This window comes from Pelmatolapia mariae, linkage group LG10_11 (assembly GCF_036321145.2).
Source record: "Pelmatolapia mariae isolate MD_Pm_ZW linkage group LG10_11, Pm_UMD_F_2, whole genome shotgun sequence".
NCBI classification, from domain to species: domain Eukaryota; kingdom Metazoa; phylum Chordata; class Actinopteri; order Cichliformes; family Cichlidae; genus Pelmatolapia; species Pelmatolapia mariae.
Genome location: NC_086236.1, coordinates 61,533,632 through 61,559,287, shown reverse-complemented (window position 1 = coordinate 61,559,287; position 25,656 = coordinate 61,533,632). Strand labels below are relative to the sequence as shown.

General features: G+C 38.7%; 4 protein-coding genes across 4 annotated transcripts; 2 read left to right on the top strand and 2 right to left on the bottom strand.

Moving 5' to 3' along the window:
- Window positions 1-3,275: 3,275 nt before the first annotated feature.
- cxcr3.2 (chemokine (C-X-C motif) receptor 3, tandem duplicate 2) lies at window positions 3,276-5,151 on the bottom strand. The gene is made up of 2 exons (XM_063487142.1): window positions 5,065-5,151; window positions 3,276-4,889 (listed from the first exon to the last, which is right to left on the bottom strand). The coding sequence occupies exons 1-2, from the start codon at window positions 5,086-5,088 to the stop codon at window positions 3,807-3,809; spliced, it is 1,107 nt and encodes a 368-aa protein (XP_063343212.1). The 5' UTR covers window positions 5,089-5,151; the 3' UTR covers window positions 3,276-3,806.
- Window positions 5,152-13,394: 8,243 nt separating this feature from the next.
- Window positions 13,395-14,052, top strand: cnfn (cornifelin). Its single transcript, XM_063484873.1, has 3 exons — window positions 13,395-13,518; window positions 13,611-13,747; window positions 13,960-14,052. The coding sequence occupies exons 1-3, from the start codon at window positions 13,395-13,397 to the stop codon at window positions 14,050-14,052; spliced, it is 354 nt and encodes a 117-aa protein (XP_063340943.1).
- Window positions 14,053-16,432: 2,380 nt separating this feature from the next.
- Window positions 16,433-19,378, top strand: tlr21 (toll-like receptor 21). The gene has a single exon (XM_063485937.1). It carries the CDS (start codon window positions 16,433-16,435, stop codon window positions 19,376-19,378), a length of 2,946 nt encoding a protein of 981 aa, XP_063342007.1.
- Window positions 19,379-19,675: 297 nt separating this feature from the next.
- Window positions 19,676-25,546, bottom strand: si:dkey-250k15.4 (uncharacterized). Its single transcript, XM_063487485.1, has 4 exons — window positions 25,495-25,546; window positions 22,393-23,715; window positions 20,655-20,731; window positions 19,676-20,552 (listed from the first exon to the last, which is right to left on the bottom strand). The coding sequence occupies exons 2-4, from the start codon at window positions 23,543-23,545 to the stop codon at window positions 19,929-19,931; spliced, it is 1,854 nt and encodes a 617-aa protein (XP_063343555.1). The 5' UTR covers window positions 23,546-23,715; window positions 25,495-25,546; the 3' UTR covers window positions 19,676-19,928.
- Window positions 25,547-25,656: the final 110 nt, after the last annotated feature.

Sequence of the window (25,656 nt, the reverse complement as noted above, 5' to 3'; positions counted from 1 at the left end):
GTGCAGGGGAAGGACAGTGGATGTATTAGACAAACGATGGTGAATATGGAGCTGTCAGGCAGGAGGAAAAGAGGAATGTGGTGTTCATAGATGTAGTGAGAAGGACATGCAGAGGCCTGGTGTGACGGAGAAGGATGCAGAGGACAGGGTGAGCTGGAGGGAAATGATCTGCTGTGGTGACTACTGAAGGCAGCATCTGAAAGAGGAATGGTAAAATGCAGATATCCACGGATGACACGTTAACCAGAATTAATCCATATAAGGCCCACCAGATTATAAGGTGCGCTGTCGATTTTTGAGAAAATTAAAGGATTTTAACCCATTTAATCCCACAGGCAACAATTGTTGACATTTTAACCCCCTATTACCTTAACAAAATTTATTATTTTGCAGGGAAAAATTTGGGATTAAATGGGTTCAGTGCACCTTATAGTCCGAGAAATACAATAATTGCCTGTAAAATGTAAACGTAAAAACGTAACTTCTGCAGTGCCAACAGGGCTCAGCAATTGTTTTTCCCCAGGTGTTACATAACAAATTGGGACTGCTGTGCAAGGCCACACGAATAAACTTATAAAGGGATAAACTTAATAATGCGCAGGTCAGAGTTCAGCTTACTCAAGCAGCTCTTCATAGCAGCCCCATTTTCTCATGTAGCCCCATGGGACATTAATTGCTCATCCCTACAACCATATGCAATTTTTATAATTTTCACATCACATCGTGTGTCCTATGACACAAGTCAGTTCTTGATAAACCCAACACAACTCCTATGGTGTGATGATGGCACTGTGAGGCAGGATTAGGTAGAATATAGGCATTTATAATTTATAAAACAGTCTCACAGGTTTTCTATTTATTCTTTGTGAAGTAATTATCAAAGGTTCTATAAAATCAGAAGTGTTCAGGGCAACTGTTTCCAGTAAATGTGCACGCATAGGAATCCAAACGGATACAAAAAGACTGCAAAAAGACTTACTTTGCTGCAAATAAAACATTTATAAAGTATTTTAACAGAAGTTTAAAATACTTTATAAAAGTCAGTAAATATTGCAGGATGATTGTGATATATCCAAATAAATGTACTTACTTCGCATGAAGCTCTGCAGTTTGAGAAACTTTTTCCCTCCTCAGTTGGAAATTTCAAAAGGCATTGATTTTGAAAAACAAAATCTGAGTGATATGATAGTAAATGTGTTTTATCTTACCTGACATAGAAAGCTGGACTGTACTACTTTATGGTAATTTGAACCACAGTTTTAAAATTTGGATTCCCTAGTCAATATGACCCATTGCCACTGATTTTCAGTCCAGTTCTTGTGTAATTTAGCATAAGTCAGGCTTTTGGCAGTGGGGCAGGTGAGTGATCTTCTCTTGGTGGCTCTGTCTCCTCTGAAACTCTGTTTCCAAATTCTATCAAAACAGCTGATTCCTGACTTCTCCCTCTTAAACAACTCTTCTCTTGATAGCAGTGGGCATGTGAAAAGAGAGAGCGCAGGTAAATCTGAAATCACCTCTTTATCAGTAGCCTGCTCACCATAGTGAGCCCAACAGAGATTGCCAGATCATTGCATTGCACCTGGAGAAGGACCAGGAGACCCTGACACAGGTACAAGGACTGTACGGAAAAATGAAAAATGAGTAAACATGTCCAAAATCTGACTCCTTGGAAGCAAAGGCTCAAGAATTTTGCACAGTAATGTAAAGGTGATGAAAGGACGTGCTGTGATTTTTTTTTTAGGTCTCCACAAGACTCTGTAATTACCACTGTTTATATTATTGAATCTCTAGGCAAATTATTTTAATCTACACTGTTGTTTAATCAGATTCCACCAGAGGGCAATCCTCTTACATGTAATCAGACTTTACATGTGTTTTTTTCTATTGTATTATTTTACATTAGACATTGTCTGACATGTCTGACATCTATTGTAAACATACAGTTAAACTTAATGTAGCACTCATGTGTTGTGTTTCATTTCAGTTGGTCAATGTAATGTAATATAAGGCCATCTGTCTTCGTAGAAACAAGCAGGTCTCACAACTCAGCTCTTATTTTGTAAGTATTTAAATTAACTTCAAATAATAGACATAAAGACAGTATACTAAATACCTATTTAAAAGTTAGCTGACTTTGAAATGTGTAATTCTCAAGTAGATTCAAACGTTTTTGTTTTTTTGTCTAATTTTTATGTACTTCAAAATATTTTCATTGCAGTAAGCTACTTTAATGTCAGATCTGTTTACATTTAAACCTCACAACTGCATGAATACTTTTGAAATAAATATATGTATTTTTTTAAATTAATGATGTTATCAAACATAAGGTGTTTCTAAACCTTTTGGTACTTTTGCTTCTTATAAAAACAAATGTTGGGTCTAGTAACGGCTCTTCGGATTTCGCTCATGAAATATCAGAGTTGATGTCTTAGTTACAGTTTCTATATTTTTTGACTTATGCATGGTTACCTCTAAGTGCCTTTTCACGTTTAGCAACCAGTGTGGTTTATGAAGGTTAAGGTTCTTATCTTGACAGATAATCTTCCGTTAAACTTGACAGTGTGCCTCAAGTAAATGTTGCAAGTGCAGCTGTGTTGCAATGGCTTAGAGCTAATGAGTCACTCATTTGTGAAAATTCTTTCTGTCGTCAAACTCGGACCACCTGGCTCCAAACTGTGTGTCACTGAAGTTCCCTGTAAAAAGATCTGACTTTCAGCTGCTCCCTTATTTGTGAAAGATTCATCACAGAAAGTGGGTCTGCATATGTGATATTTGATATGGCAGAGTTTTTTTTTTATGGCAAATAACCTGCCTGAATCACCACCATCTGCACATGCTGGGCAGGTTTTGCATGTCAGGCAAATGTATTAACCCCTTCACCATGGTGCCACATGCAGTTTTCTATAATAAAAAACTAAGCAAGAAAAACAGAGAGCTGTCTTCCTGGAACTTTGCACCTGGAAGTGAGCTCTGTCAACCTTCAGCTTTCCAGCCAAGACTGCTTTCTTGCACAAAGCATAAAGTTTATTCGCTTTGTGGTATTTTCAGTATTTTCATGCTAGATTATAGAGGTTAAATCCATTTAGTGTTTTCCTCAGTGAGATTAATAATTGTGTTTTGTTTTTTTTTTGTTTTTTTTAATTATTTTATTTTTTTAGCAATGACATTCCTGGCAAAAAGTAAACCTGTAGGGAAGCAATGAAAAAATACATAAAAGACAACTGGACAATAATTTCCTTTAAAACATTTAATACAAAAATTTTCAGCATCGGTCAAAATAAAGGTTGCGTTTCAATGATACATAGAAAATTTAAGAAGAGCCATAGCCATTTCATCTTTTGCAGCACTAAACATTTTGAAGCACACAAATAGGATGATTGATTTATACATGCTACGACATAAATTATAACATATACAGATTTAAAATCTTTTAAAAATTTACAATCTACTGGGAATAAATACATGAGATCTGACTCTGAGTACTTATGCAAACGTTACCCAATACTGCTGATCAAGCTTTTTAGGAGTATGTAGAAATCAAAAAATTTCACAGTAAGTTAGCAAGAAATATTTTGTGACACCATCAGCATTTTGCAATCGGTTTTACTCCATTGCTCGTGTCACACACCAAAGAAATCAAAACAATACAAACTGCAAACTTCCAAAAAAGCACCAATAACATGTAGCAAATATTTTTGAGAACATTTTATTTCAGTTTTCACCACACTTTACAATACAAGCTTCACACCCAAAACCACAAAAATATATTTTCATCTTCCTTTCTCTTTATGTATCTCTGACTAAAATCACACCATGACAGAATACGAGGTGTTTTCACTCTCTGCAGAACTGAATGATCCCGTGGCTTTTCTAAGCCTTCGCTCTCGCCACCCTTCCATTGCCAGCCAGCTCCTCTGTCCCAGTAGCCCCTTACACATTCTGACTAGCTCCCGCCTAAATTTCACTCCTACAAAGCCGTACAGCAGAGGATTGAGGGCACAGTGTGACAGTCCCAGACTTTCAGTGATCAGAGTTCCAACGTCAAGCACATAGCCAAGCTCACAGGATGCACTTAACACACCCAGCCTTAGCAGACTATCTGCCAGCTGGAAGCAGGTGTATGGAGCCCAACAGATTACAAATACAGACACTAAGGAGATGATGAGGCGGAGAGACTTGCGCTTTTGGCGGCGAGAGGCATTGCACAGAGACCTGAAGATCCGGATGTAGCAGTAGAGCATAACTAGGAGGGGAACCCCAAAGCCCAGAACTACACTGACAAATTCCAGCCCCACCTGCCACTGTAAAGTGTTTTCAGTGAACCACACCTGGCACACGGGCCCCCTCTGCTGACCGACAAGGTCTATCATTACCACTTGTTTAAAGTAAATGTCAATTCCACTCAAGCCCAGACAGACTGCCCAGATAATGGCACATGCAAACTGAGCATGGCATGTGCTTCGTTTCCAACTTGAGCTGATGGCATGAACGATTGCCAGGTATCTGTCAAAGCTGATGCAGGCCAGGAAGAGGATGCCACTGTACCGGTTTAAGGAGAAGAGAGCACCTGAGATCTTGCAAACAGCCAAGCCGAACATCCAGTGGTGAGCCCATTGCACTGCAAACAGGGGCAGAGTGAAGGCCAGAAGAAGGTCTGAAATGGCCAGGTGAAGGAGGAAGGTGTCTGTTAAGGAAAAGGCACAAGCTCCACCACTCTGAGAGATTCTGTAGCGTCTGATCACACACAGCACCAGCACGTTGCCAACAACTGCCAAGACAAACACCAGGCTGTATACCACAGGGGAGAACTTCTCTGCAAAACCATAGATGTCTTCCTGTAAGCACGGAGCTGCAACAGCTTCTGTCATATTTCCATAATAATCATAATCCTGTGAGAAGACAGAGATACAGAACTCATCAATATCTTTCAAAGACCTGGGTAATTTAAAAAAAGACTTGCTTTTGGACAAGGTTCAGGTAACACTTTGTGTTTCCTAATGAACAATTATGCATAACAACTAAATAAATTAAATTAATAACTAAATTTCAAAAATATCCACTCACCCAGATATTGTCTGTGGTTGACATGACTGAATCTGGGATTGGACGGCGAGCCAGCAGAAGACCTAAAACCTTCCAAGGGAGATGAGAGTACACTGTTCTCATAAACACGTTTGCCAAACATCCCTTTTCACATCTTGCCTTAGCCAGATGACAGAGGATTAGAAAGAAGAAGTAAGAATTTCAGGAACTGATTGTTTTTTTTTCTCTCAGTTTTAGACAGATGAAAACATAGCTAAAGTGGGAATTGATGACTGTTTCAGGAAAATTTTTACACATATTTTTAATCCATGTCTCCACCTAGCTGTAAGCGTCAGCCAGACAGACAGAGCATGACTACTGTGCTTATATGAAAAATATTCCATTGCAAAGAAAACTTAGAAGAAAATGCATCTTCTTTGAAAACATAAATTGATTACACATCATAAAGTAAAAAACAATAAGTTGTCAGGCTTTAAAAAGCAGAAAGTTGTTTTTGCAAAGAAATCCTCCACAACTAAGGAGAAGTGAAAGTGCTTTGTTGGCACAAATTTTACACTCGCCACTATGCTGCAAGTTCAACTTGCTTCGACGTATCAAGCATTTCACTCAACCTACAATGTAGTAACTTGTTTGTTTGTTTCTTCAGGAGTATTTTTTTTTTTCCTGTTTTTGTCAATTTACTATGTCAAAATGTGAAAATATAAAACAGTTTAGAGCTCAGCAGGACTGCATTATAAGATTTATTAAGTGATTTCAAACATTGGTGACTTCTGAAAAAGAAAAAAAAAACATTCCTCACTGAAAACATAAGATCTCTCTATAAATATGCATTACATATATTACTCAAGGGCCGGTGTCCTGCAGGTTTTAGATATCACCCTGGGTCAACACACCTGAATCAAATGATTAGTTCATTACCAGGCCTCTGGAGAACTTCAAGACATGTTGAAGTAATTTAGCCATTAAAATCAGCTGTGTTGGATCAAGGACACATCTGAAACCTGCAGGACACCGGCCCTTGAGGCCTCGAGTTCCCCCACCCCTGGTTTAAAGGATGACAACAGGATATAAGCTGTGTGCAGAAACAATGTTAAAGGTACTTCAAAGGCTCTTGGAAGTGAATTAAAAGTAAATGCTAAAACTGTTTTACTAAATTAGCGTACTAAATACTAAAAGACTCCACTGACACTTCAGGGTATAAATTTTAAATTGAGTTAAGATGAAAAATTTTAAAAAACGTGTTAGCAAGCAGTGGGCAACTTAATTAAAGTCACTCAGTTAAAACTGCTAAAGCTGGATTGACTGAGTGAGCCATGTTAACTCACTCAAAGATTATATATATATGTATAAATAGAGCAAACAAGACTTACCCTCAGAACTTTTATAAAAACAGGATACAAGCTGATGAAGGCTGGTGAAAGAGATACTGAAGGCTTAATGATTGTGCAGGCTTTAAAGAAGACAGGATATGACATTATTTGCATTTATCTTTGTGGTTAAATTAAACATAGGTTTAAGAGGATGACATCAGAATATATCATTTGCTTGAACTGTGGTAGAGATGATTTCCTGCAGATGATGTCTCTATGCAGACTTTAAAAAACTTTAAAAGTTTATGAGGTTTGGGCACCAATGACAACAAACAGTCTGTCCACAAGTTTGAAACTAAGGTGAAAACATAAAAAAGTATGTTTAAGCAGTAGATAATTGCATAGTCAGGTTCAAGAACATTCAAGTGCAAATTGAAAAATTCAGTTAAGAAATGAGTCATAAACGAGACAGAGGCTGGATAGTCTGAGTGAGCCATATCCCCTCACGGTACAAGTGTTATTTTTGAAAAACGACCAGTGCATTCGTTTGAGAGGAACTGAATACTGTTGTGGTTACATCTGTCTCAACCGAAGGTCTCCTGGAAAATTAAGCTATTGTGTAACATCATACATGTTTTTGTGTCCTACTTGTAGAAATGTTTAAATTACAACTTTGAAATAAAAACAATACTTTTTTACTTATAGCATATATACATATGCATATGTATATATGCTACTGCAGTAAAGACAAAGGCATACACCTTTGTTCTTCTGACAGCCCGTCAAACACTATGCTTCCATGTTTAAATTCAAACTTTTTCTTATGTGACCCAATGTAAACAAAAAATCAACCCTAAGTGTTTTATTAATGTGTCATTTTACACTTGTATTTTGTAGCTTTATTGAAATAAAAAAGTAGCAGCATGAGTCAGTTATCGGCGTATTTATTTATTGGTGGATGCAAGTGTTCAGAACACAGATAGCTTTTGGAAAGAAAGGGTCTCTCAATCCTAGAGGTGCATGTTTTAGACGAAGAATAAGTCCCTAACTGGAATGAGAGCAGTCCCTGATGACATTTTGTGGTCTGAGGTGGCAATGTCCTCTAGGGTTGACAGATAGCAACCTGTGGTTTTTTCTCCACCAGTGCTTGCAGCACCATTTTTTTCTGCCACAGAGCAGCGTGCGTACCACACTGATGTGAATTATGTTATAACAGCAGAAAGTGGAGTCTCACTGAGGAACTCACAAGCTCTCCACAGTCAATACAAAATGAGGCTGGGTTTGAGTCAAGCTTCTCCTGTATTTCAGTATCAACTCTTTAGTCCTAAAGGTGTTCTAAACTACTATGTTCACTGAACACTACACTGATGGGCAGTGGCGGTCTTAGCCTGTTTGGTGCCCTGGGCGAACACCCCCCTCTGGCGCCCGCCCACCCCGCCCCCTGCCCCAGGTACCCTCCACCCCGCACCCACACATACAATATATTAAGGATTGTACAATAACATATTTTACTGTAAAAACTGTTATTGGAACAAATCAATAACTGACAATGACTAATTAATATTGTGCTGAACACAGTCCAAAAGATTCAGTAAGCTACATCAGTGTCTACTGTTTACTATCATAGCCAAGTGGCTAACAAACATAAACTGACATTTTCACTATCCCTACTAACTAATGTTATCTTGTTGTATCTCTGTTGTGGTCAGTGCTATCCTCTATGCTGTTGCATGCTGGGGCAGCAGGTTGAGGGTCACAGATGCCAACAGACTAAATAAACTGATCCACAAGGCCAGTAATGTTGTGGGGATGGAGTTGGACACTGTCAGGGTGTTGTCTGAGAGGCAGATGTTTTCCAAGATAAGGACAATCATGAATAATACCTCCCACCCACTCCATGAAGTACTGGCTAGTCAAAGGAGCACATTCAGTGAGAGACTGAGATTACCAAACACACAACTGAACGACACAAGAAATCATTCCTGCCTGTGGCCATCTCCCTGTACAACTCCTTCATCCAATACACTGTAAACACTGCAATAGTTACACCCTTTTTACACACGCTCTATCTACTGTGGAATATTCTTGTCAATTTTCTTGATATTTATTTATAATCACCTCTGTTAATTCTTGATATTTATAATTGAGTGATCTGTATATATTAGTGCTATTTCCTAAATATGTAAAATCTGTAACATAATGTATTGTTTGGAGTTTAGTCTGTTACTGTTACTATTTTTACCATTTCTTCTTGGACCAACTGTAACCCACATAATTTCCTTATGGATTAATAAAGTATTCTGATTATGATTGTTTCAGGACACATGACCTGCCATTATCCAATGACACATCTGCTTACCTGTATCTTTTGCTCGTTTCTCTTTTTTTCTAAACTGAGCACCTGATGGCTTTGAACTTTACTTGTCCATCTTCCATTGGTTTTAATTTTGCACTCCAGTATGAACACCCATCCCCCAATCCGAGGATCACCACAACATAACCTAATAGACCTACACCTTAGTTCACAAATATGCTTTGTCTAGGGTTTATTTCTGGGATTTCGCACAACCCAGGATTCAGACCAGGAATACAAAATGGCTTGGATTTACAACATTATGAATGAATATTGTGCTCTATTTGGAAGCAGCCGCCCCCCTCCCCTGTCGACACTTTGTGTGCCAGACTTTAAATCATCAAACTGTAAATTGTTTACTTTGACTTCAGCACAGCAGCAAGCAGGCGCACCGAGGGCTCTCGCGTTCACTTTATAGAATTTTGAAAAAAAACATTTTCAAACAAATTATAAGTCTGTATCATAATGTCTGGTGTTTCGTGTTTGTTGGTTTGTTTTTATTTTGTTTTATTTTGCGAGCTGGTTATTAGATGCTGCTCCAGCCAGCCAGTGAAACCCCCGCCGCCCCGCCCTCTCCTCCATGTGCCGCAAGCAGCAGGCGCACCTCGCAAACGGAGGGCGCCTTTACTCCCAGCAAATGGGCGGCAGAAAACCGACCGGTGCCTATTCCATCTCCAAAATGCGCTGGCTGATGTCGGGCAGCATGAGTACGAGCAACGTTTTTTTTTCCGATTTGCCCGTGATGCTGCCCCCACCACGATGCCGCCCTGGGCAACCGCCCATGTCGCCCCTATCAAAAACCGCTACTGCTGATGGGCATATCTCATCTCTGTATGCTGACTCATCTTCACCTGAGATTACCTCAACAACAATGCGTCATCAGCAGATTAAACAATGATGTTGGATGAGTGGACAGGTGTACAGTCACTGGTGTGCATTATGTAAAGAAGCGAATTCAGCAACCTCAAAGAGATTCAGTGTTCAGTGTAATGAATGAGGATGTATTGGGACAAATTTGATGTGATGAGAGGGGTTTGACAAAAACCTCTTGGTCCAAGTGCTGATCAATGACTTTACAAAGCGCTAAAAATAAACTTGTCAGTGCTGTGATGAAGAGACAATATTGTTCCAGTATTTCCACATTGAATCATCAAGTCAACTAATATATTCTGTTCAATTCAAAAAAATGTATTTATATAGTGCAAAATTACAAAAACAGTTGCCTTAAGGCACTTTATATTGTAAGATAGCAAAGACCGTATGATAATACAGGGAAAACCCCAAGAATTTGATGGCCCCATATGAGCAAGCACTTGGCGATGGTGGGAAGGAAAAATGTCCTTTTAATGGAAAGAAACCATCGGCAGAACCAAGCTCATGGGGAGGCAGCCACTTACTCCGACTGGCTGGGAGGGAGAAGGGAAAAACAGGCCAAAGACAGAGTGTAGAAGAGAGCCTGAGATTAATAACAGCTAATAATTAAATGCAGAGTGGTGAATGAGGTCATTAAGGTAAGATGGGCCCCAATTATTCAAGACCTTGTATGTGAGGAGACAGAGTTTAAATTTGATTCTGGATTTACAGTGGCTTGCAAAAGTATTCAGCCCCCTTGAACTTTTCCACATTTTGTCACATTACAGCCACAAACATGAATCAGTTTTATTGGAATTCCACGTGAAAGACCAATACAAAGTGGTGTACAGGTGAGAAGTGGAACGAAAATCATACATGATTCCAAACATTTTTTGTCTGAGTGCAGTCAGTTGCCCATAGACATTGCCTGATGAGTGCTAATGACTAAATAGAGTGCACTTGTGTGTAATCTAATGTCAGTACAAATACAGCTGCTCTGTGACAGCCTCAGAGGTTGTCTAAGAGAATATTGGGAGCAATAACACCATGAAGTCCAAAGAACACACCAGACAGGTCAGGGATAAAGTTATTGAGAAATTTAAAGCAGGCTTAGGCTAAAAAAAGATTTCCCAAGCCTTGAACATCCCACGGAGCACTGTTCAAGCGATCATTCAGAAATGGAAGGAGTATGGCACAACTGTAAACCTACCAAGACAAGGCAGTCCACCTAAACTCACAGACCGAACAAGGAGAGCGCTGATCAGAAATACAGCCAAGAGGCCCATGGTGACTCTGGACGAGCTGCAGAGATCTACAGCTCAGGTGGGGGAATCTGTCCATAGGACAACTATTAGTCGTGCACTGCACAAAGTTGGCCTTTATGGAAGAGTGGCAAGAAGAAAGCCATTGTTAACAGAAAACAATAAGAAGTCCCGTTAGCAGTTTGCCACAAGCCATGTGGGGGACACAGCAAACATGTGGAAGAAGGTGCTCTGGTCAGATGAGACCAAAATGGAACTTTTTGGCCAAAACGCAAAACGCTATGTGTGGCGGAAAACTAACACTGCACATCACTCTGAACACACCATCCCCACTGTCAAATATGGTGGTGGCAGCATCATGCTCTGGGGGTGCTTCTCTTCAGCAGGGACAGGGAAGCTGGTCAGAGTTGATGGGAAGATGGATGGAGCCAAATACAGGGCAATCCTGGAAGAAAACCTCTTGGAGTCTGCAAAAGACTTGAGACTGGGGCGGAGGTTCACCTTCCAGCAGGACAATGACCCTAAACATAAAGCCAGGGCAACAATGGAATGGTTTAAAACAAAACATATCCATGTGTTAGAATGGCCCAGTCAAAGTCCAGATCTAAATCCAATCGAGAATCTGTGGCAAGATCTGAAAACTGCTGTTCACAAACGCTGTCCAAGTAATCTGACTGAGCTGGAGCTGTTTTGCAAAGAAGAATGGGCAAGGATTTCAGTCTCTAGATGTGCAAAGCTGGTAGAGACATACCCTAAAAGACTGGCAGCTGTAATTGCAGCAAAAGGTGGTTCTACAAAGTATTGACTCAGGGGGCTGAATAATTATGGACACTTTATTGACGGATCATTTGATCTTACACCTTTTTTTTTTTTTTTTTTTTTTTTTTGAAAAACGTCCTTATATCCATTATGAACCTGGCTGTCTCTCTGCACACACACACACACACACACACACACACACACACACACACACACACACACACACCAGGAGTTATAAGGTTAATGGGCGTGCAGTCAGTTAGCTAGTTAGTACCTTGGGTTTAATATCGGCACATATGACAAAATAAGCAGCTTCTCTCATTTTATTTCAAACAGGACAGTGGTAACAACAATAGGCTATGGACAATTTTAAGTTTTAGATTTTAAATAGGCTATATAAATTTCAATGGGAGCAACAGGACGGTCAAATGTTGCTGATTTTACTACAGAGTAGGACGAATTGTAGGGTAGCAAACATCGTCGGAAAACCCGTTTTCAACACTGCAGGTTACCTGGGTGTAATGTTTTTCAGCTAAAAAGAAACTTGGTCTGACTCCTACCTAACTATATAAAGAGTAACTGAAGGTTAAATGCAGCTAAAATGTCCTGTTTTAAGCCAGGCACTCACACCTCCGCCTCTGTTTGTAACCTTCACTAACACTATTTTTGTACTTTGCAAAGTTATGAAACCTGACAGAAACTCTTCAAATAAGCCATTTAGCATTACCATTACAACCACTCTTTCAAGAATTTTTGAGATAAAAGGAAGGTTGGAGATAAGTAGCCAAGAAAGCTGGTCAAGTGATGGCTTTTTAAGTAGTGGTTTAATTACTGCCAGATTGAAGGCCTGTGGTATAGAGTTGATTAACAGAGATAAGTAAGTCATATTTAAAACTGAAGCATGAATTAATAATGTAATGTAATGCACTGTACATTTGAACTGATGATTTATTACCTTTTTTTAACAAAAAAAAGCCATAAAGAACAACAACAAAAGTGGCATTTGAACAGCCTAGAAGTCAGAAATACTTTGCTAAATTGTATTATATAAGTATAATATTTCCGTGCTTTTCATGAGTAATTTCTTGAGTCACTGGTACATACATACAGAGCGCCACTTTATGTAGTCAACAGAGTATGTGTTCATTTAATTTTTTCAGCTTGTCCCCTGTTATGTACACACACCACACCTGCCATGAAGTCAAAACCTTGTTGATATGTAAATGTACAATAAGTTCCTGCTTTGTCCCTTGAGTGCTATTGTGCTGATAAAGCCTGCATCATTCTAGGTGCACCGTTTTAGGTGTGTGATACGCCCCAAGACCAAACATTTTTTCATTTTTTCCTTTACAAGACATTCAGCCCTGTTTACTTTGTCATTGTTTGCCATCCCATATCAACGTAGAAACTGAACTACAACCTACGCATACTGTGTCACTGGGTATAAGAGCTGTGGTTGTAAACCCTATCCTAGTCTTCAATTTCAGACCTCGCTTTCAGGAGCCAGATACTAACTTCAAGAGTTGAAGGGGACTGCAAATTTTGTTACAAATCAAGGTAGTTTAAACTCATCCTACTAACTGATTTTCTTTATATCTGATTTGGGGTAAACTCTTAATCAAGAAAGATCTAATTGTTTTTGGTTGGAATAAAATCTTAAGAAGCTTTCACAACACAGATTTGGATATATAACATTTGTTATAAAGAAACGATATAAAAGTGTCTCAAAAGTTCTATAAACAAGGAAGTAAACTGGTAAAGTAAGTGACTTTCATGTTTAATTTGCTCCAAGTTATTTTTCTTCTGCTTGCAGCCATGGAATACCAGACAAATGTGATAAATGCACAACCTCAGGTGACTGTGACACAGTACACGGTGTCCTCTGGGTCGTCAGAGTGGAGTACAAATGCATGCGACTGCTGTGAAGACTGCGGCATCTGTACGTGTCTATATAAATTTTATGGGAACATGCTGAAGTTTACCAACAGTGTAACATGAACATAAATATGATGATACATGTCTCACCTCCAGGTCTTTGTGGAACATTCGTTCCCTGCATCCTGGCTTGTAAGGTGGCTCAGGACAGTGATGAAAGCTGCTGCCTGGCCTGCCTTCCTGGCGCCCTGATTGCTTTACGGACAAGCATACGCAACAGATACAATATTGGTGTAAGTGTGCTGCAGATGTCTAATCATTTATTAAACAAGAAGGCTAGAATTCTAATCATGAATTCAATCATGAAGTCATACAATTCTCTAGAATTCTAATCTAGATGGTGTTTTATATTACATTCTTGAAATCCCATCACTCTAAATATGGTTCTGTAAAAAAAAAAAAAAAGATGTTTTTACCAGTTTACTGTGACTTTGCTTTTCCTCAGGGCTCTGTGTGTGACGACTGGTTAGTCATGGCCTGCATTCCAGCATGTGGATTATGTCAGATGGCACGTGAGCAGAAGATAAGAGGAAACTGAAAATTTATACAATATATGATATCCTCAAAGTATCAAAGTAAAATAATACGTGAAAATGTATTTCTTCAGTTTCTGTATCTTTTTTAAAAAAATGGCATAGACATATTGTAGTAAAGCTAAAGGATTTGATAAGAATAAAAGTCGGATAATTGGACTAAACTGACATTTTCTTCTTGTTTTTCCTTTTTCATTCTATAGTTTAATAGGATTACATAGTATATCTGTTATATTTGAAATGTGAGCTCTGAGTCTTAGAATAAGGCTGAAAAACCCCACATCTTTCACTCAAAGTTCAACAGCGACTCATTGTGCTGACACCAAGTTTGTGCAACAAATCAGCGAAAAATCTGACGGATATGTGGGGATTTGCAGCACAAGTGGCTCTTAACCACCCTTAAAAACCCCCAAAACAAAACAAACAAAAAAAAAGTCAACCGGTTTATGGTGGTAAACTATCATCATCATTTCTGAGAACTGTTTTACTACCTACAATATAATTCAATAATGTTCACAATTTTATATTTTTCTTTTTTTAATGTTTAAGATAATTGTGTTAAAAATACGTGATTTATAGATGTCTGAATGCAAACTGTATATCCACTCAAAAACAATATTTCAATAAAACTATTGGAATTAATGTGTTGTGATTAAATAGTTGAACACAGCTGTAAAGGATTATGAAAGAAGAAGAATACGTTGGAGACATCTTCCTCTTTCTGACTGAGTGTTTTATTTTTGGCTGACCATGTACTTCAGAGCTGTCTAAAGGCACAGGGTGAGGCGAAAAGCATTAATCTGAGTAAGTACAAATTAGGGTAACTTATAACTTCAAACTATCAGGACATGTTTTCAGTTTTCCTGGAGAAGTTTGAGGAATGATATCAATATTATAAAGTTATGCTTATAAAGGGTGAATCTTAAAAGTGGCACGCATTATATAAAGAAATTTCTGAAAACTATTTCGCAACTCTTTCTATACATTTTATTTTTATAGACAGCTTCCTCTTTCTGACTCAATGTTTTTGTGGCCACCTAAAACAAAGCTGTCTGAGAAGGCAGGGTAAACAGCATTAATTTAAGTAAGTACAAATTAGATTAACTTCACATATCATGACATTTTCAGTTTTCTTGGGATCGTCTAAGGAAAGGAAATAAACGTTATCTTATTTGCAAAATCATAAGAATTTATGTTTGTAAAGGGTGAAAATTACAAATTATACATATGAAAGTACCCAATTATTTCTCAACTCTTTCTATGCATTTTTTTAACGTTCTAAAATTATTGATATCGTGATTTTTGCCATATATTGCATTCCTGTAGTATTCAATTAGGAATTCATTGCTTTTCAACATTGTGCATTGTGTGGACCGCAATGACGTGAGAGAAACCCTAAAGAGGAGGAGAAGGGCAAACATTCATTTATATTGAAAGTGGATGTGAAAACATAAGAAAAGAGGAACAAAGTTTTTCTCATCGTATAAATTTCTTCGGGGACACGCTCCTCACACCTCAGGATTAGAAGATTCTTTTATGCTGAGACTATTCCTAGAGACTCGCAACTGCTTCTAATAAGAAACGGTAACAGCAACAAGAAAAGGTAAGAATCTGAGCTTGGGTTAGTAAAGTAATTATAAAAATACTGAGTCTAAATTAAAATGTCAGTTGAAGGCAGCAGGCTCCAGCAACACTTGTAGTCCTATATATAAAACAGCTTAATTAATTGTTATTATTTGGCCATGATGAGTGTCCTGTATACTGTTTCTACAATATTTCAAAATGATTAAAAATCAATCAGATATACAATGCTAGTTTGTCAATTTACGTCTTTGTAATGTTTAAATGTACTTGTACTTGGGGCGATCGGGGCTCAGGGGCGTTCGTGGCTCAAGAGTTGGTAGATTGTCTTGTAATCGGAAGGTTTCCGGTTCGAGCCCCAGCTCGGACAGTCTTGGTCATTGTGTCCTTGGGCAACTTCATCTACCGCCTACTGGCGATGGCCAGAGGGGTTGATGGCGCGATATGGCAGCCTTGCTTCTGGCAGTCTGCCCCAGGGCAGCTGTGGCTACAACTGTAGCTTGCCTCCACCAGTGTGTGAGAGTGAATGAATAGTGGAATTGTAAAGCGCTTTGAGGGTCTTAAAAAGCACATTATTATTATTGTCAGATTTTAAGAGAAAGCTGACAACATCAATGATATACCTAAAGCGAGAATTTGCAATCTGATATTAGAATTTTTTCTGATTTGAAAGTATTCTCTTTTCAGATCCCTGTACGGCATTCACCTGATGAAAAAACACAGAGGCCTTCAGACGTTTTCAACTTAATATTTAAACAAACAAAACGAAAAAAGGAGTATTTCTTTGCACTGCAAGAAGACAAAATGGCAAACCTAACTCATCAGCTGCTGTCAGTTACAGTTGTTCTTGCAGCTGTTCAACTCATCAGTAGTTACAGTTTCAGGAACTGCATTGCAGAAGCAGATTCTGATGGGAAAACTTTCAACTGCATGCATCGAAATGCAATGAATATTATTGATATTGTCAGTGACCTGCCACCATCTGCCATCAATCTCACCATTTTAAGAACTCGTCTGACGCAGAAGGCCCTTCCTAACAACAGCTTTAGTAACCTAGTAGACCTCCAGCACCTCAGAATTGATAATAATTCCTTGACAAGCATCAGTCAGTTAGCTTTCCAAGGCTTGTATCAACTGAAGACTCTGAACATGTCATTAAACAAAATATCAGCGCTCAACCCTTCTCTGTTTAAGGACCTGCAAAATCTCACCTCCCTCTTCATGGCCAACAATGCATTGAAACGGCTGCCCGAGGATATTTTTTCATCTGTTCTCAAGCTAGACACTTTAATCCTGAGACAAAACGTTCTGTCAGATTTCTCAGGCATTGCTAAGTCTGTGGCACATCTGACAAATCTGACGACACTGGATCTTTGCTTTAACAATTTGACCTCTCTCAGACACTCAAATGTGTCACTGCCCCAGTCCCTCACTGTTTTGTATGTTTGCAAAAATAATCTATTAACGCTGGGATGTAAGCCTTCATTTCTCAGCTTTATCAAGATTTTAGATTTGTCATACAATTCTCGGCTGCCTACAAAAGCCTTTGATCAAATTGATTTGAGCACTATAAATTATTTGCGTTTGCGTTCAACAAATGTAACGGTAGTGGAGTTTTTAAACATTAGCAACATCAATGCAAGTCATGTTGATTTCTCTGGTACAGGACTGAACAATGACAGCATGCTCAAAGAATTATGCATACTGTTGAAAAAAAGGCTGAAAGAGAAAAATCTTAAAAATATGAACCTGGGTAATAATGGGATTAGGAAACTTACAAATAACACACTGTCCTATTGTCCTAATATCACAGGGGCTTTGGATCTATCCCGCAACAACCTAAAGAGCGCATATTGCCTTGAGTTTCTTGGAAGACATGTATACATAGAAGACTTCAAAGCAGAGCACAACCATCTCAGCTCCCTAGAATACTGTAAAACAAACAAAATGTTTCATTTAAAAAAAATGGAAAATCTGAGTTATCGTTACAATCGCATCTTAAAAGTTGACTCTTATGCTTTCTATAATACACCAAATATCCGGACGCTACAACTTAACATAAACAGTATTGCATTTCTCCATAGACACGCTCTCAAGGGACTAAAAAAGCTCGAGACACTTCGTTTAGACAATAACCTCTTAACCGATTTGTTCAATGTCACATTTGAAGATCTGGTCAGTTTGCAAATTCTTAACCTTCGCAACAACCGCATTTCTGTCATTTTCAAAAGGACTTTTTTCAACCTGAAAATTTTAAATACACTGGATCTTGGAGGTAATAAGATTACCCATTTTCAGAAATCGGGTCTTGATGGACTAAAAAGCCTGTCCAAGCTCTATCTAGATGGAAACCAGCTAAAACAAATTGACCCTTTCTTATACCATGCATTTCAAGACACCCTCACTGTGCTAGATTTACAGAGTAATCAGATTTGCTTCATAACAGAAACTCATGAGTCACCATTCATGAATCTCAGCAGACTGACTGATCTGAAATTAGATCGGCAGCGACCTAACGGACTTACCGTTTTACCACGCACTTTACTACGTGGCCTCTACTCACTGAAATCTTTGTATCTCACCAACAATAACATATACCATCTTGCTCCTGATACCTTTGATGACCTAACAGACTTAAGTTTCCTCACACTGGATAACTGCTGTGTTGGGGTGAAAAAATTAGAACCAGGGGTCTTTAAAAATCTAAGAAATTTGACCAGATTGGCTGCAGAAAATATGGGCATTCAGAACTTCTCCAAAGAGGTTTTTGGGAATCTTACACAGTTACGTTTACTGCAGCTCAACCGCAATGCCATGCAGACTCTTTCTCTAGACGCATTAATGAGTCTGCCTATGCTTCGTTACCTTGACATACGAGATAACCCTGTAAGCTGCACCTGCAACAACGGGCCTTTGCAAAATTATACAAAGAATAACACAAATGTTCAGGTGGTGTACCTGTACAACCTGTCATGCCAACACAATCCAAAACTCAAATTTTACAATTTTGACACTAAAGTTTGTCGCGGAGATATAGGAATGTACCTGTTTTTTAGCACATCAGCTGCAATCTTCTTGTTTACAATCATTCCCTTATTCTATGTTAAACTCTACTGGAAAATGAAGTACAGCTACTATGTGTTTCGGGCCTGGTTTAGCGAGCAGTGGAGCAGACTCCACGAGGAGGAGGAGAATTGTAAATATGATGCATTTATTTCCTATAACTCATCTGATGAACAATGGGTCATGGACCAATTGTTACCCAACTTGGAGGGAGGTGGATCATCTTTTCGGCTTTGCCTGCACCACAGGGACTTTGAGTTGGGCCGTGATATTGTAGACAATATTGTTTCTGCTGTATACAGCAGCCGGAAAACCATTTGTGTGGTGAGCAGGAATTTTCTGCAAAGTGAGTGGTGTTCTCTGGAAATCCAGCTTGCCAGTTACAGACTCTTTGATGAGCACAGAGATGTTCTCCTGCTCGTTTTTCTAGAGCCAATCTCTGAGAGGCAGCTGTCTTCGTATCATCGCATGAGGAAAGTTATGTTAAAAAAGACTTACCTGCAGTGGCCTGGTTCAGACTGTACTAACCCAACACAGGCGCAGGAACTGTTCTGGAATCAGCTGCGTAGAGCAATAAAAACAGGGACCAGACTAGAGACAGAAGAATATTCTGCAACTCGTGAGAGCAAAGAAGCTGAAGACTTTAAGGATGAGAGATCTGATGAAAACTTTTACTTGCAACCTTAGAAAGAAAATAAGAATGTGTGATTTGTGGTTTTACTCAATTAACCTTTCAGTCTAAATGTGTTTTTCTGTGATGAAGTTATGTTGTAAATGTACAATATAATGTGTTATAAATGTAAGAGCAGCTTTTGTTAATTTTATGTTTTGCAGTGTTTGATGTATATATGCAATTTCTAAAAATGTCTTTTAAATTACTGTTTTGCATTTAAAGGGATGCGCAACTTTCACAAACAAATAATATTCCATTATGATATTTGTGTTTTTAATTGTACAGAAGTCCAAAATAAACATAAATGCTTCAAAAGGTTGAAATGATGCATAATCAAAGGCTACTTAACTCAGCAAAAACAGGACAATAGAAAAAGACAGGTTACTCTTCAGAGGATAGCTATTGCATCTATGCTTAATGCTATGGTTATATTCATATGGGAACATAACATGTTTATCACTGACTAAACAAAAACCTTGAAGTGCATAAATTAAGGGAGAATTGTACTTGAATCAGTCATAGAAATATTGATAGCCATGCTTCTATGGAGAGCTTTACCACACATTAGTACAGTCTCATAGGAGGGAAGGACCACTGCTCAGGGCTCAGGAAAGCAGAAAGGGAAGGTGCAGGGTCTCTCTCAAGAATGAATGATGGAGGGTAGTGCATAATATCAGTGTGCTGGGACTTCAGAGAACAAGCTGAAGCGTGACTGAACTGGCTTGAAGGTTGGAAATGGCTGCTCTGATGGTGAACTGGGGCAGCAAAAGAGGGAACACAAGAGTACATGTCAGTTCCAAATGGGTCTTCCTGCTGGGCAATGTGCATTGGCTCTCCTGCGTATGTATCTGGCAGCTGTGATTGGTAAGGAAAAGAGGGCTGGGAGTTGCTGTCAGAGTACTGTAGGCTCTGATTTCCAAATAAGCTGGATTGGTCCATGAAGCTATTTTCAAAAGAACCAAACATAGCTGAATTTTTGCTCTTTGACCAGTTTAAACCATCTTGCCAGTTCTCAGGTACAGAAGCCACTTCTCTCTGGCATAAAGTGGTAGAAGGAGCAAACAAAATGCTTTCTGGAGCTTCACAGGTCTGAAGGTTCATGAACAATGGAGGAGAGAGACTTGGTCTGAGGATATCATCCAAAACACTGTCGGCCATATCCGCAGGGCTCGCCAGCCACTCAGTAACCTTGACAATTAACATAAGGAATCGTTATTTATTATCAGAGAATCTTATATCATAGAAATCTGAAAATAACTTAAGAGTGACAATGTAAACTGAGGGCCTCACCTGTTTTTGACTGCAGTGTGGCTGCAGACTGGTCTTCCAGCTGGAATGTCTATTTGCTGGCATATTAAAAGAGATATCTAAAAATAAGGAAACAAAACTGAAAAAATGTAGGTATGTCATGCCTACTTCTGTTTTTTTAAATAACCACATAAAATGATGTAAAACCAAATTGATGGTTTGTGTCTTTTCTGTATTCTTTATTCTTTACACAAATTAATCGCCTGACATAAAACAAACACAAAACACTTTTTAGGATAGGTCAAAAAATCCAAACCTATCTTCAAACAATGGATGCCTATTAAAAAAAGTATTTTTTTAAATCTTCCTCGTCATGCAATACATGGAGTTAAGATCAATGTTTTCCCTTTAAAAAAAAAACAGCAGAAATGTTGGTTTAAAGATATTTAACAGTAAATAAACCTTTAAAACTATTTTAGCACAGAAGGCATTATCCAGTCATTCTTTATTTAAGGGGAAAAAAGTTTTTTTCAGTGTTTCACTTCTCTTCTGTAACTGTTTTTGCACGTGTTTGACAGAAGGAAGAGGTGGCGCAAAGACAGACAAGTATAAGAGAGGACAGTGGTGAGTTAATGACAACTGATTGAAGTGCAAGAAATGTTAATTATTCTAAAACCATAGATAGACAGATGCAGACTTACACTAAACATCTGTAAGTCTGATGGTAGAGAAGCTGGTCCTAGCTGGAGTACCAACAACTATCTGCCAAAGTTAAATCTGAACCAAACACACAAGGTCTACAAGGCTGAGGGGGAGTAACAATTACTGCAACGGTAAATTCTATAGTACATGACAGCACAAAGACACTAAAAGAAATGGGGAAGAAAAAGTGACAACAGGTAAACGTGATGTAGGTGGAGGTCATGGTCAGTCTCTAAGGGAAACACTTTGTGCAGAATTTGCAATTAGTGTATTTAAGTTGTGTTTGTATTGTGTGCATAAGAACAAAATAATGTGTGTGAGCATACAGGATGCAGCATGCACTATTACTAGTTCAATTTAATCCAAATGACTAAATGGTAAAAAATACACCAACATAAAAAGACAGTGTAAATGTTCAAGCTATCAAACAAAAGAAAATGTACGAACTTAAATATTTCTTACCAATCAGCTTGGCAATATATTACTAACAATCACTTTTATACTAAGTACTTATAAGTAACAATGAATGCAAAGATAGTCCATAAACACTTTTAAAATTAACAAATTTTGAGCATATAATCTGTATCACAATATAATAACATCTATCAAACAGATGTTTGATCAGCTGGAAGTTACACAGTTGAAATTATTACCATGTCAACCAGCATGGCTGTGGTCAAACAGAGATCATTAGACATAATCAGTTAAAACCTGCACCAGAATATCTCCCCTATCAGAGTGATAGATAAAGTAACGCTGATCTTGAACAAATCTGCAGTTTCCATTATATTATGGGGACATGTATTTTAACCTCTAGACCAAAATACTAAATTTTGCTCTACAAGGGCCTGATATCCACTTACGATGACATTATAGTGCCACTGTTCAATTGAAATTTTAAACGAATATCCTCATATGTGCATCTCATTTTTGTCAGAAACAAAAATCAGGTAAAAAAAAAAAAAAATCTGGCAATTCTTTGTTTTTACACTCATCAGGTCCCAGTATGCCCAAATATCAAAAAGAAATAAAAATGCATGCCATGGAAGAGTTCAAGTCTCAAGAGGTTAATGCTCACCTGCGGCAAAGAGATTCTCTTCATTTTTCCTGCTTGGCTCTTGATCATGATCTTGGTCTTTCTTTGTGGGATGCACAGCAAAGCTACGATGTTGCTGAAGTCTAAGGAGGTTCTCTTGAAGCCACGGTCCATGTGTTTCCCTCAGAGAGTTTAACAGAACCTCCCTGCTCTCTGACAGCAGGTTTCTCCTACTGATCAACGGAAGCTTCAAACGTTGAAACAAACGTGCTGCTACTGCACTGACAAACTTCGTTACATACTCTGGATCTTGTGTTCTGTCCTGTATCTCACAGCTGTTAGTAGCGGCTGAACTGGAGAGTTTAAGTGGGCTTGTGGTGAGACCATGAGTCTGTATCTGCTGAACAGGGGGCTCCTGGTTCTTTGGGGTTTGCACAAGAGTAGAAATCACACGTTTCTTTACATTTGTGTTGAAAGTCTTAATATCGTCTCTGTCAACAACTGGAGTCAGCAGTGATTCTCTGCTGTTTTCAGACATGACACATGCCCACTTGGTTTCTGTTGTTAGTACATCGAGGAAGCTGTGTTTAGACCAGTGGCTGCTTTGAAAACTTCCACATGAAAGAGCGAGTTGTTGTTGTGGTTTCTCCTCTGTTGTGACATCTGACTGCTTTGACTCAAACTGGATGTTTTTCTTTTCCTTCTCTTGGCAGTCAGTGTGGGCTTTTGAAGCAGGGTCTGTATTTTTTTTGAATGGCACACAGCTCCCAACATCTGTATCAGCTCCCAACAAACCATCAGTAGACAGTGAAGCAGAATTGTGCGATGCTGAAGATGAATGTGAAATTACAGTGTTCTTTTCTTTTCTTTGTTCCTCCAGTTTTGGCTGTTCACTTAACAAGCGTTCAAAATCAATAGACTTCACCTCATGGTTAAACAGGCCATGGTGTCCTGTCAGGCGGCCGTCTGTGATGATACTGGGCTCCTGCACAGAGCGCACAACACTTGGAAATGGTGGATTTCTCCTTGAAGAACAATGGCAACTAGAACGACAGCAGTTATGCAAATGTGCCATGTCTATGTTGCTTTGGCAATGACGGTGGCGATGATGATGGTGATTTGACTTGATCTTTGAAGTCTCTTTCCAGCCACCTCTTATTTGACTCCTCTCCTTGCGGGTCTTCAGTCGTTTCATTTTTTTCTCCTCATTTGCCTTACTGTAGTGGGTTGAATATCTGGGAAGAGCACTGAATCTTTTTGCAAAGCAACACTTTTTATCTGTTGTTTTTGTTTCTTGTTGAAAATTGTTGACTTTTCCTTCTTATAGAAGTCCTGCCACACACATGGCTCATGCTGCATTCTATTCTGTAGAAAAATAACCACAGTTAGTAAAGAAGGCTTGATAATACAGGATGTGGTTGTACCTCATTGAGGTCGACTCTAGTATTAAAATTAAGAGCAACTTACCAATGATTCAGTGAAAGTGACTAGATATAAATTTGAATCCCTAATCATGTGGGGTTTGACTTGAACATGTAGACCATACATAATACAACTTTCTAAGCACTTCATAAAAATAATAAGAAAGCATGTAACATACTTGGCATAGTTTAGCAGAGATAGATAAAGTATGAAAAATGTCTCCTTTACATTAACATTATTTGTGCAATTAAACCCTGAAGTGAGGATCATTTCATGTACAGTACAAACTGTAAGGAAATTAATTTGCATGACATTTAAAATCATATTAAAAATACAGACACAAAATCATTCCAATATATAATGTATTATTTGACCTGTTCCACAACCACAAGAGTTTCACCATATATGTGCAGCTGTACACACTGAAAACTAGGTTTCGAGAAAAACACTTCACATAAATGGGGGGGGGGGGGGGGGGGGGGGGGGGGAGAGACACTGAGCAGATGGGCCTATTGCAGTCAGACTTTGAGCGCTTTAAGTACCCCTTCAGATATTTTTGCACTTTTATAGCTGTGGTTACATTTCTCTGTGCATGCATGGTTGTAATTATTCATAACGTTTGTAACTGTATAGATACTGAATAGTAAGGTGAGTTGAGCTGACTACACCCATCAAAGTTGCCTGTCAAGTTCATATGGTCTGCTGTTAACCCTGTGTAAAAAAAATAAAAAATAAAAACCTTGAAAAAATATAATAATAAAAATATGTGCAGTATTGAGATGACTGTAAGTCAGAATTACTGCTTATAATATATGTGAGTGTACTTATTTCTACTCTGAATGTCTGGGGGGGGGAGCCCCGGACAATATCCTGTATGCACACAAAAAAGTGAGAACTTATACTTCTGTTTGCCCTGTTGGGCATTCCTACAGCCTGTCATCTGCCTCCATCTCACCCCATCCCACTTCTGTAACACCAACCTGCTACTTTCATTACATCCATAAACCTCCTCTGCAATCATCCTCTTTTTCCTTCTGCCTGGCAGCTTTATCTTTAACATGCTTTGCCCGTTGTGTCCACTGTCCATCCTCACCATATGTCCAAGCCATTTCAACTTTGCTTCAATGTCCCTCCTAGTCACTCGCAACTAAAATTTTAGAATCTTCAGCGCCACCTCCCGTCTTTTTGTCAGTGCCACCGTCTCCAAACCATACATCATCGCAAGTCTCACTAACATCATCTTAACGTTCCTTTTCTATTCTTCTATTCTTATGTCGCCAATCACACCTGACACTAGTGCCCACCCACTCCACCTCGTCCACAACCTCTTCATCACTTCCTGTGTGGACTGTTCGTTGCTTTGGATGGTTGACCCCCAGGTATTTTAAACCCAAAACAGCTCGAACTAATACTGAAACTTAATGAAAACTGAACGAAAACGAGCAAACTAACTGAAGATAAATTGAACTGTTTAAAAAAATATATACTTACAACTTATGTCTGAATTATGTCAGCAAACTAATTTGGAGATTAGCAAACACCTACTATCCCCAGGTGTAATTTAAGTTAAGGTGACACGCGGTGCATGAAGTCAAAGCTGTAGCTGCTTAGAAGCGCAAAGTATTTCCAACTTTAGCAAACTGTAAATCAGTTAAAACCGTAAATACATGAGAAAAAATCAATGAAAAGGAAAAATAATTCATTAACATAGTTTCTACTTACCAAAGTCGTTCACAACCGCTTAATTTTACCGCACACCGAATGTGTCGTTGCACGGCAACACGCAGCCGTTGCGTTTTTTACACGCAGTGATAACGCCCAAGAAAGCCCACGAGTTGGACGAAACTACCCTCACAAAACGAGGGGTTACACAGTATCAACTCT

Excerpts from the sequence above, each read along its gene's own strand:
- si:dkey-250k15.4 (XM_063487485.1), bottom strand. The coding sequence starts at position 23,545 with ATGAAACGACTGAAGACCCGCAAGGAGAGGAGTCAAATAAGAGGTGGC. Across the intron at positions 20,732-22,392 it reads AGAGAATCTCTTTGCCGCAG|ATATCTCTTTTAATATGCCA; the intron begins GTGAGCATTAAC and ends CCTTATTTTTAG. Across the intron at positions 20,553-20,654 it reads CACACTGCAGTCAAAAACAG|GTTACTGAGTGGCTGGCGAG; the intron begins GTGAGGCCCTCA and ends TTAATTGTCAAG.
- cxcr3.2 (XM_063487142.1), bottom strand. The coding sequence starts at position 5,088 with ATGTCAACCACAGACAATATCTGG. Across the intron at positions 4,890-5,064 it reads CAACCACAGACAATATCTGG|GATTATGATTATTATGGAAA; the intron begins GTGAGTGGATAT and ends GTCTTCTCACAG.
- tlr21 (XM_063485937.1), top strand. The coding sequence starts at position 16,433 with ATGGCAAACCTAACTCATCAGCTGCTGTCAGTTACAGTTGTTCTTGCA.
- cnfn (XM_063484873.1), top strand. The coding sequence starts at position 13,395 with ATGGAATACCAGACAAATGTGATAAATGCACAACCTCAGGTGACTGTG. Across the intron at positions 13,519-13,610 it reads CTGTGAAGACTGCGGCATCT|GTCTTTGTGGAACATTCGTT; the intron begins GTACGTGTCTAT and ends TCTCACCTCCAG. Across the intron at positions 13,748-13,959 it reads GCAACAGATACAATATTGGT|GGCTCTGTGTGTGACGACTG; the intron begins GTAAGTGTGCTG and ends GCTTTTCCTCAG.